Source organism: Neodiprion lecontei, chromosome 3 (assembly GCF_021901455.1).
Source record: "Neodiprion lecontei isolate iyNeoLeco1 chromosome 3, iyNeoLeco1.1, whole genome shotgun sequence".
NCBI classification, from domain to species: Eukaryota; Metazoa; Arthropoda; class Insecta; order Hymenoptera; family Diprionidae; genus Neodiprion; species Neodiprion lecontei.
Genome location: NC_060262.1, coordinates 19,664,612 through 19,675,571, shown reverse-complemented (window position 1 = coordinate 19,675,571; position 10,960 = coordinate 19,664,612). Strand labels below are relative to the sequence as shown.

The 10,960-nt window shown below is 45.4% G+C and overlaps 1 protein-coding gene across 3 annotated transcripts in view; it reads right to left on the bottom strand.

The window, feature by feature from the left end:
- Positions 1–98: 98 nt before the first annotated feature.
- Positions 99–10,960, bottom strand: part of LOC107227577 (fibrillin-2) — a 42,051-nt gene continuing 31,189 nt past the window's right edge. For all 3 annotated transcript variants that reach the window (XM_015668771.2, XM_046735275.1, XM_046735276.1), the window contains 28 exons: positions 10,601–10,816; positions 10,319–10,518; positions 10,041–10,221; positions 9,657–9,962; positions 9,245–9,586; positions 8,990–9,115; positions 8,408–8,741; positions 8,162–8,328; positions 7,747–8,078; positions 7,235–7,661; positions 6,802–7,155; positions 6,612–6,725; positions 6,321–6,479; positions 5,374–5,946; positions 5,035–5,180; positions 4,859–4,967; positions 4,489–4,767; positions 3,987–4,412; positions 3,657–3,905; positions 3,377–3,580; positions 3,159–3,284; positions 2,838–3,077; positions 2,581–2,756; positions 2,292–2,486; positions 2,042–2,146; positions 1,713–1,889; positions 1,379–1,615; positions 99–1,253 (listed from right to left, as the gene is read on the bottom strand). In XM_015668771.2, the coding sequence (XP_015524257.2) occupies positions 1,032–1,253; positions 1,379–1,615; positions 1,713–1,889; positions 2,042–2,146; positions 2,292–2,486; positions 2,581–2,756; positions 2,838–3,077; positions 3,159–3,284; positions 3,377–3,580; positions 3,657–3,905; positions 3,987–4,412; positions 4,489–4,767; positions 4,859–4,967; positions 5,035–5,180; positions 5,374–5,946; positions 6,321–6,479; positions 6,612–6,725; positions 6,802–7,155; positions 7,235–7,661; positions 7,747–8,078; positions 8,162–8,328; positions 8,408–8,741; positions 8,990–9,115; positions 9,245–9,586; positions 9,657–9,962; positions 10,041–10,221; positions 10,319–10,518; positions 10,601–10,816 (6,722 nt within the window). In that variant the 3' untranslated portion in view covers positions 99–1,031. The remainder of the gene's footprint in view (positions 1,254–1,378; positions 1,616–1,712; positions 1,890–2,041; positions 2,147–2,291; positions 2,487–2,580; positions 2,757–2,837; positions 3,078–3,158; positions 3,285–3,376; positions 3,581–3,656; positions 3,906–3,986; positions 4,413–4,488; positions 4,768–4,858; positions 4,968–5,034; positions 5,181–5,373; positions 5,947–6,320; positions 6,480–6,611; positions 6,726–6,801; positions 7,156–7,234; positions 7,662–7,746; positions 8,079–8,161; positions 8,329–8,407; positions 8,742–8,989; positions 9,116–9,244; positions 9,587–9,656; positions 9,963–10,040; positions 10,222–10,318; positions 10,519–10,600; positions 10,817–10,960) is intronic.

Here is a 10,960-nt window from a genome sequence, read left to right as displayed (position 1 = left end):
TCACAAAAACATGTAAAGATGTTAATTCGTCAAAGCTTTGTAGTGCAGCAACAGTAGTTCACATTCTTTATTTCAATCTACGTGAAGCTACTTTCTCGGATAAAAATACGTGTGTATTTTTAATAATTGCACAAAGCTTGACGATTTATTGGAATATCCAACAGCAGTTTTTTTTTAAATAAATCAAGGTAAACAATCAGTTTGCCGATTTAAAGAAGCATTTTGTCAAGTGCTCTCTGTGGTGTGAAATATAAACAAATTTGACCATGGTAATAAAGTGTTGGGAAAAAATATATTACTCCAATAAGACTTATTCGACAGCTTACACGAAGTTTTCTACGTTTCAATATTGGTGTACAGTTTCCATTAAATGACTGATTGATCTTTTGGGTTCTATTGTAGATATTTTTGCTTCCTGCTCTATCGATTCCAAGTTCGTTGCTATACCGCAGCACGGTTTCGATACAACAATTGCAAAATTAAGCGTTTGTTTTATTATAGGCTCAGAGGTGAAAAGTATATTAATCTAGTTACTACTGTTATCGCTATCATGTGATTTTCGTTACCGTTATTATGCATACATGTATAAGTAATATTTAATTATCCTTATATAGGTAGGTATAGGCACTGTTGATATTAATTATATGCGTGAACTTTTATCATTACACAACGATTATTATAGTATTACTTTAGCTATTATTATTATCATTATTATCATTATAATTGCTATTATTACCACTATTTTGTGCAATATCGGCTTTGCATCGAAAAGGCGAAGAGGCAAAGTCAATACTGTACTGAATGTAAAGTAATGAAATCCTCTAGCTAATTAATAATACAGGATCTCGTCGCATTACCCGCAGCCGGGGATAAATTTTCACCGCCGAAAAGCAGGTTAACAAGCTTCTTGAAGCCGATGAATTTTTTCGCACGAAATGCGAACCCGTGCGATAATAAACCTATGCGCGAGGATCAAGACGACGTCTCAAATAGTGCCGAACGTTAATCATTTTTTAAACCCAAGTGGGATGCTACTTGGTCACTATCAGGTGTACCCTGAAGGTTAATGGCTTTTCCCATATCTCATTTTCCCCTATCGAACCATTCGCTGGACGACCGTGTATTTCGACTAGGAAATGACCCGCCGATTTCATACGCTTCCGGAAATGCAGTGCCCACACTCCGTGCCTCTTCACGATCTCAAACTGGTTCTTGTCGTTACCACGAGTCACCGTGTACTCGATGTCCTTATGCTGCAACAGCGGTTATGCATATAAAGAAATGATAAAACTTAGTTCAAAATTTTTAAAAATGTGTTTTGTTGCAATTTGAAGAAATGTTGGTCCTTTTCGTTTGAATGCAAATGAATATGACTAACCTTCACGGCTGGCTGAAGCTTGATTATTCTCATTCTATGTTTCGTCTGTTGAAGACTGATCTTCAGGACGTGTTCCTCTCCGTGATGGTGTCGTTTCACTTTGCGCGATCGCTTCCTCGACAGAGACTTGCTTGTTCTCATTTTGGTGATCAATTCTTGCATGTCCGACGTTCCATTGTACCGTGCCATCGACCTGCCTCGAGCACCCCTTCGGTGTCTTCCCCCGTTACCATTCACCTAAAGGCATATCAGTCGTGTGATGTAACATTCAGTATTTTATCCACCGTGTTATCACGATCACTTAAACTGAAGTTAATCGCTCAGCAGCATATACCTTGCATGAGAAACACCCCTCTGTCGATATTATCTTATCGTCGGATGGCGGTATGTGGTAAGGATCAGGATTGATTGGATACGTTGGTACATTGCCAATATCCTCGCCATAACTAATACCACCAACACTTACGCCGCCAACTGGAGCGAGGGGATTTATCGTTGACAGGCAATGACCCTGTAAAAGAAATTGATCTTACAATGAAAAACGCATGTATAAGTCGGAGCAGAACTTTTCGGTTCAAGCCAGCACTGACTTGTATCTTGTAAATTTTTGTGAAGGTAATGCTGACGAACCAAATAATACACTGCTATACGTATGAATTATACCTGGCCAATTCGTTGGTACCCGGTTGGGCAGCTACAAGTGAATCCGTTTGCACCGTTCGGTACGCAACCGAATGAACATGGACTTCCAGCGCACCCAGCGCTTACCTGTGGTTGTGAAAATTGTCAGTAGTTATTTGGGGCTACCTGTTTTTTTTTTTTAATACTTGATTATTGGGATAAGTGAAGTCGTCGTAAAGCTATCGTATAACAGTAACGATAATGAAAACTTGAGCATTTCAGCATTTCTTACCTGAACGCAAACTTGCATACTATTGTCGAATTGATAGCCATCAGGACATCCACAACGGTAGCTGCCAATTGTATTTATGCAGGCATTGTCACCGCACGGTGACCCGCTGCATTCATTTTCATCAATACACTGGTTATAGTAGAGGTGCTGAACAAATCCTTCAGGACAACCGCATCGGTAGCTGCCCATGAGGTTCTGCAAAAGTCGTAAGGATAAGCCCATGTTTACTTGTGGTATATGATAAGATACAGGCTGATTGTAGGTGTTGAAAAAGACAATTTAACGTTACCTGGCAGCCATGTTCGCAGCTTGAGTCGTCGGCGCATTCATTAGTGTCGGAACACAAGGTGCCGGTGTTATCAAGTTTGAAACCCCTAGGGCATATGCATCGGAAGCTGCCGAGAGTGTTGACGCAGTTACCTGGTTTCGGACAGGTGCCGGGTATTTCTGTACACTCGTCAATGTCTGGAAACGGGCAATTCGGTTTGACGTGTCACATGAATTAAAGAGCTTGACGTAAAACTTTAGTATGTCGAATTTTCTCACCGTGGCAACTGTCTCCATGCTGGGTGTACCCTTCTCGACATCCGCACGTGTAGCTGCCCTGGGTATTGATGCATTCTTGTTGACAAAGGTGATTCCCAGTTGCGCATTCGTCCAAGTCTCGACAGCTCACGCCGTCCGGATTCAGGATGAAACCGACAGGACACGAGCATATAAAGCCTCCTTCTGTGTTCTGGCAGTTGTATCTGCATGGCTTCGAACTCAGCTCGCACTCGTTTATGTCTGAAAGGTGAGTTATGGTTCTGTAATGCCGAATTACTGATGGTTTCCACTCATGAATAACCTTGAGATTGATTGTCTTACCGACGCAATGTGTTCCCGATCCAACCGGTTTATATCCCTTGTTGCATATGCATCTGTACGATCCGAGGGTGTTTATACACATTCCATTTCTGCAGAGATCAGGGATCGTTCTGCACTCGTCAATGTCTAAAAGTTGATACGTTAAATAATACCACTCGCTATTATTTTCCGCAAACATTCAGACCTGTGTATAATTACTATGTTCGCATTATGTATACCTTGACCGTCCACCGAATATCCTTTTTCGAGGCAGAGTTCGTTATAGTCATCCAAGTCACGTGATGGACACATCTCGCAATGTGATCCCCAAGCGGCTCCCATGGTGCAACAACAATCGGCCTTAGTGACCTTTGGCTGGTCAAATGTTCGCGTTACGCAACGACCCCCAATTGTTTGTTGGAAGCAATAGCCGGATCTGCGATCTAGCCAGGAGAGTCAATTTCATTAGCATTCTCAAGTCAAATCAATTATTGAGTACATTAATTGATCACCACCTACCAATACAGGACTTTCCATCGTGACTCAGCTCAAATCCTTCCCAGCAATCGCAGCGATACCCACCATCGATATTGCGACAGTATCCGTGACGGCAAAGTCCAGAATTTATCGCGCACTCATTTATATCCTTGCACTCATCTGTCATTCCGATTTTTTGGTATCCGGGTGGGCAGATGCATATAAATGTTCCAATCAGATTCTTACATTCAAATCTGCAATTGTTTGCCGGGGTAGTGCACTCGTCCACGTCTAAAATATACCGTTGCTTGCATTACTTTACAAATACGACTCGTCGTTGTTGATTGAAGTAAGCACGTATTACAGCCTTACCAATACAGTGGAGACCATCAGCGGCAAGAGCGTATCCATAGGGACATATGCATCGGAACGATCCTGGGACGTTGTGGCATCTGAATGCGCATTGGTTTCCCAATTCCAGGCATTCGTTTATGTCCTCACATACTTGATTGGGTCCAGGTGTGAATCCTTCATTGCAGGAGCATTCGAAACCTCCGTCAACATTGGTGCAGGTGCCGTTGCCGCAAATATTCTGGACATTGAGGCATTCGTTGTCATCGACGCACTTCTTTCCGGAGGCATCGAGCACGTACCCAGGTGGACACTCACACCTAAATGACCCATCAGTGTTGATGCAATCGCCACCGACACAGGCATCTGGCATGAAGAGACACTCATTGAGGTCAATCCCAAGGTCGTCCCGGCCTGGACCCTCAGGACACAATCTCTGAAACTCCTCTGGAATTCAAATCATGTTGTATAAGAGATACGCCTCTGATTTATCGTACGTATCTCGAATGCCGGTATTACTAACCAGTTCCTTCTACGGGGCATTCTTCGCAGTAACGGCCCCATGCCATTGCCATTGTGCAGCAACAGTGCTTCTTTGTAATTCCTCCCTCGCGAGGTTCCAAGCATTGACCTCTACTGAAAACATCGTAGCACCTCTCCTCCCGAACGTCGATACACCTCATAGAGTCGATCTTCTCGCTGAGCTGATACCCCACTGGACATTCACAGATTACACCTCCCTCGGTGTTGATGCATCGGCCGTTTTCACAGAAATCCTCCGACTCGGCGCATTCGTCAATGTCTATGATTAGGGTGAGTATGAACAATTATAAAGACGAGCGCGTACGCACAATATTGCAGAGTAATAATCAGCGAGATGAATGAATACGAACCGAGACAGCTCTTCTTCGTTTCATCGAGCTCGTATCCCGGTGGACAGTGGCAGACATAAGAACCCATAAGGTTTTGACATCTTCCTGGCTGTGGGCACAGATCTGACACCTGAAATTAGATGAATATTTAATTTAATCACGTCATGCCATCGCCACGATGAAATTGAAATTCTTACCTCGCGACATTCGTCGATATCTCGGCAGTGTTGTTTTTCCTGCGCTAAGACGTAGCCGTCAGCGCATTCGCAACTGAATGAACCGACCGTGTTACGACACCTTCCATTTCGACACAGGAATGGCATAATTCTGCACTCGTCGACGTCTGAAAAACCCAAGGAATTCATTTTCAGTTTTTTAATCTCAGCTTTAACGATATAGTTACATATTACAAATGCGAACGGCATATTGCCGATTGTCTTTGCCGATGATCATTAACCTACCACTGTTTCATATTCGAAGTATCTGAACTCAAACTGTGAAATTTAATCTGGTAGCGATACCCAAATACTACTTACCCTCACAGTCATTGTTAGGACCAAGCTTGAATCCCTCGTAACAGAAGCATTTGTAACTTCCAAGAGTGTTAATGCACGATCCATTGTTACATACGTTCTGACTGCGCTTGCACTCGTCAATATCAACGCAAGAGTCCCTGTCTCGGGTGAGCTGGAACCCTTGATTGCAAGCGCACTGGAAACTACCCTGCAGGTTTTTGCATACCCCGTTACTGCAAACGCCGGGGTTCTCGTAGCACTCGTCGATATCAACGCAGTCTCTCTGATCGATCCCAAGTTTGTATCCGGCCGGACAGAGACACTTGTATAAACCCTGCTCGTTAATGCACTGAGCGTTACCGCGGCAAGGGCTCGGAACCTGTTGACACTCGTTCTGGTCTATGCACTGATGTGAGTCCTCGTCATAAATATAACCAAGCTTGCACTGGCACTCAAAACTTCCTGGAGTGTTCAGACACCGACCATGAGAGCACATCGTAGGCATCAGGGAACACTCATCTATCTCAACCGTGTGGTTAGTTATCGGGTTCTTGATCTGTCCAGGCTCCCGGCCGCAAAGCGTTACGTATTCCTCTGCAGAAGTCGGATCATTGGTTGATAAGGCAGTATGTAAAATTAAGAAATTAGTATATTGTGTTGCAAATACGAAAGGCGGCTAATTTCTGATAAGCGGGGAGTTTGTAGCGTGAGCCGCAAAGGCGACTGCTGCGATGATAATCACACTAGTCAGATATCGCCCACCCGTATGCGTGACAAACGCTATCTTTTTTTTAACACCTATCAAGGAAAATTCGATTTGAGGAGGAACAAAGGTGCCTGACAGCTCATAAAATTGGAGTTAGATCACTTATGTTCATTGACGCGTGTTCCACAGATTTCGAAAATCGAACTTCCCAGCTACGTGGTGGAAAACCTTTATTATGTTTGAGCATAGCTTGAGAACTTACGAGTTCCCTTACGAGGGCATTTTTCACAAGGACTGCCCCACGCTGCACCTATTGAACAACAGCACAACATTCGAGTCTGTGGCCGCATCATGGGATGGTCGCAGGTTCCGGACTCGAAGCTTGTATAGCACCTCTCTCTCCTCATATCAACGCACTCCTCTGTGGAATAATTTGCGCGTAAATACGCCGTTATGACGAAAGTATGACGTTGTTGTGATAAGAATATCGGCTTATCCATGTAATTTTTAATTATCGAACGAAAAATGGACTACTGCTGCTAATAATACTCACTTCCTCCAGGCATCGGCATGTAACCGTCGGGACATTCGCAGTGATATTTTCCCTGATCGTTGATGCAACGTCCAACGCCACATATATCAGGATGTCGACTACACTCGTCAACGTCTGAAATACATGTGTTAACAGTATATGTATAGCTTGGTACTCAGCCTGTAAGTCACTACAAGTCAAACAATCTTACCAATGCAGTTCGTTTTGGTATGATCGAGTTCGTAACCTTCGTCGCAGGAGCACATAAAGCTTCCAAATGTGTTTGTGCAGTGGCCATTCTGACAAATGTTATCGTGTTCTTCACACTCGTTTATGTCCTCCATAATGACGGTGATGGAGTTTGGTCGATAACCAGGACCACTTGGGCAGAGCTCGTTGTACTCCGCACTTCCAAATTCGGGACAAGCCTCACATCGATTGCCCCAAGCAGTTCCCACACTGCAGCAGCAGGTCGCCTTAGTTACAGCAGCTGACATGTCAAAAATGCACTGAGGCCTGTTACTGCCAACTTCGTATCCAGTGAAACACGAGGAAATTCTTCTATCTGCAGAAAAAACGAGAAATTCGTAGAGCTCGGGGGTCAGGATTTCCTTAGATGCAAACCTTCACATTACGCTACCTACCTACGCAAGCGTTTCCGGCCTCGACCAGCTCATGATTAGCAGGACACTCGCAGAGATATTTGCCGTCAGTGTTGATGCAGGTACCGTACTGGCAGGACTGAGGACTTTCGCACTCATCGATGTCAGTGCAGTTCCCTCCAGAGCTGTCGAGCTTGTAGCCATCGTCACATTCACAACGGAACATGCTGAATATGTTCTCACATTTACCATACACGCAAAGATTGTTGAACAACTCGCACTCGTCAATGTCGACACAGGCCTGCTCGTTGTTCTCGTCAGGGTGCATGAATCCCATCTCGCACTCGCACCGGAAAGAACCGGGATAATTGAGGCAGTGGCCGTTTTCGCAGAGTGTTGAGTCATTCGAACATTCGTCCAAATCCTTGCAGGAATGACCGTCGCCCTTGAATCCAGCATCGCACACGCACTGGAAAAATCAACCATTAATTTAGTCGACTTATCAGTTGTTCGATCTTCACCCTCCTGCTGCTCCATGATTACGCAATTCCAACCTTGAATGACCCCTCGGTGTTGATACACTGAGCGTTTGCGTCGCAACCCCCGTTGTTAGTCAGACATTCGTTTATGTCCCTGCACTCAACCCCGTTCCCGGCAAAACCTTCCTGACACGTGCACGAGTAAGATCCCTGAGTATTTTGGCAGTCGGCAAACTCACTACAGGTGTACGCATCAAGCATGCACTCATCGTCATCTGTGCACCCTTCTCTAGCATTATCCGGCTTTACGGAATATCCCTCCTCGCAACGGCAGTTGTATGAACCGATCGTGTTATCGCATTGACCATAACCGCAAACGTGGGGCTGCGACACGCACTCGTCAACGTCTGCAAAAATGTTTTATTCAACAATTGGATTATTTTTATGAGTGAATAGCAGCTTAGCTTATCACTATTTTTTCAGATCCTACCGATGCAGGAAGTTCCATCGCTACCGGGCAGCAATCCATCTGTGCACGTGCACGTGTAGCTGCCCAAAGTGTTCATGCATTTTCCACCGTTACAAATCCTCATATTTCCTTTGCACTCGTCTACGTCTGTGCATGAGCGTCCATCAAGATTCAACGCGAATCCGGTGCTGTTTAACGTTCGAAATGATTGATCAGTTGCCATGTACTAACGGTATACTCGACAAAGAAATAAACATGTACGTATACCTGCAAGAGCATGAGAAGCTACCGGGTGTGTTGAGGCAGATGTTTTCACATCCTCCATTAGTTGCGGAGCACTCGTCAATGTCCTCGCAATGGGACTTCAGCCCAGTTTGTTGATATCCTTCATCGCAAACACATTGATAAGTTCCCATCATGTTCTCGCACACGCCATTTGAACATATACCACTGGTCCTGGAACACTCGTCTATATCCTTGCAGGATTCTTTATCGGGAGCAAGTTCGTGCCCCGGCGGACATACACACTTGAAGCTTCCCTCTGTATTAACGCACGTACCTCCTCGGCACAATCCCGGTGTTGTTTCGCACTCGTTTATATCTGCAATTGATTAGTGCCACTCATTCTTTATTATGGTATTACAGTTGTTATATGTTTAGCTGATGATTATTTCTTGGTAAGACTTTGTCGTGTTATTCGTCGAGTCGTGTGTTTCGCAGTTTTTCGGTGAACGTGAAAATAACCATTGATTTCATGCATCATTATTCGGAATTCATGTAATGGAATGTTAATCCAAAAGTGATCGAGCAAGCGTTTAAAGATGGTTCTTTACATGATCGTTATCTTACCCATGCATATTTTCATAATTTCGCTACTCTGGTAGCCAGGATAGCAATCGCACTGGAAATTTCCCTGGGTGTTGCGACAGGTGCCGTTACCACACACGCCGTGCATGATACTGCATTCATCAATATCTGTACATGTAAGATCGTGAAAAAAAAGAAAAAAAGAAACAGGAGTCCACGATTAATATCGATCACAATACTTCACACCCGAGGATGATATAACCCTCCCCCCTCAATCATAATGTTCATCTTACCCACCTACGCATCTTATTCCGTTTTCGTCGAGCGCGTACCCCTGGTTACACCTACAGCTATAACTGCCAATGGTGTTTTTGCACCTGCCGTTCACACACATGTTCGGGAATTCAGTGCACTCATTAATATCCTTCCGTTCGCCAAAGCCGGGACCCTTAGGACACAGCTCAGCTCGCGCCTGCGACCCGGGCTTGGGGCAGGCCTCGCACTTATCGTTACCCCATGCTCGACCTACAGAGCAGCAGCAAAGACTCCGAGAGAATCGTCCCTCGATCGAGTTCAAGCACTGCCCGTGTCTGTACTCTGTGTAGCAGGACTCTTCTCTGGTGTCAATGCAAGTTGTTTCTGGAAAAAATATAATGTCGAATCTTTATTGACTATTCATTTTGCGGGAAGAGCGGTCTTTCTAACTCACGCGTGGTGTCGAGGGTGAGACCCGGCGGGCATTCGCACCGGTAAGAACCGTCGGTGTTGACGCATGTTCCACCGCCTTTGCATATGCCAGCATTAAGTTCACACTCGTTGACGTCGGTGCATGACTTTCCGTCAACCTTCGCGTAGCCTACGGAGCACTCGCACAGAGAGTGATCGCACTTCTCACACGGACTTCCCCAGGCTAGACCGACCGAACAGCAGCACTCTGACCTCAGGGTAAGACGTGGAAGGTTGTTCTCGCACCGTCCATGAACCATCTTTGTCCAGCAGGTGCCTTTTCTGTTATCTGGGCGATAAAGCGCGGCGTTCAAGGGTAAAACGTTCGAACTTCGCTACGTACTGTCAGAAAGTGAGGAGCACGAACCTATGCATATGTGTCCAGTGTTGTCGAGTATATATCCGGGACTGCACATACACTCGTATGATCCCTGACCGTTGATACAGATGCCATTGATGCAAGCATCGGGTCCGAGTTCCAGGCACTCATCAACGTCCTCGCACATCTGGTTGTAGGTGTTCAGCCTGGTGCCAGTTGGACAGGTGCACTGTATTAGGATTAGATATTGACTATCAGATTCGTGGGTGCCGCTCATTGATCGTTCGTGGATCAGGAATGACAATATTTAGCGCATTCTCTTATACCTGAAAACTTCCTGGGGTGTTTCGGCATTGCCCGCCACTGCAGAGAGTTTCTTCCAACGCGCATTCATCAATGTCCGTGCATAGCTTGCCCGCTGCATCTACTTCATAGCCAGTGTCACATATGCAGCGATGCGTTCCCATCAGGTTTTCGCAGCCACCGTTCACACAAATGTTAGGATTCAGGGCACACTCGTTTATGTCTGAAATTCGGCAAGTCTACAGGGTATACCTTTGGCCACTGACCTCTGCCATCTATATTGTTGATCTACGATTAAGACTTACCATCGCCATTGTACGTCATCCCTGATCCATGGGGACAGAGAGCATCAAACTCGCTCGTGCCCGGAACAGGACACGGCTGGCAATTGCTACCCCAAGCCATTGGCTGACCAAGTATAACCGTACAGCAGCAGCAGCTGGATCTGGTGACAGCAGTGGAGGTTGGATTTGAGCACTGGCCGTCCCTGTACTGGGAGTAACACAAATCTCTTCGTGTGTCTGTGGGAAGATAATTACGGTTGTCTCTCGGCGGAAGGTGTGAGGCATAGTAGACAAGGGAGTCGAGAGCTTCAACCCTCACCGAAAAAAACCAAATTGGGCGCAATTCACACCCCCATTCATAGATAATGCTAAATTCCTATA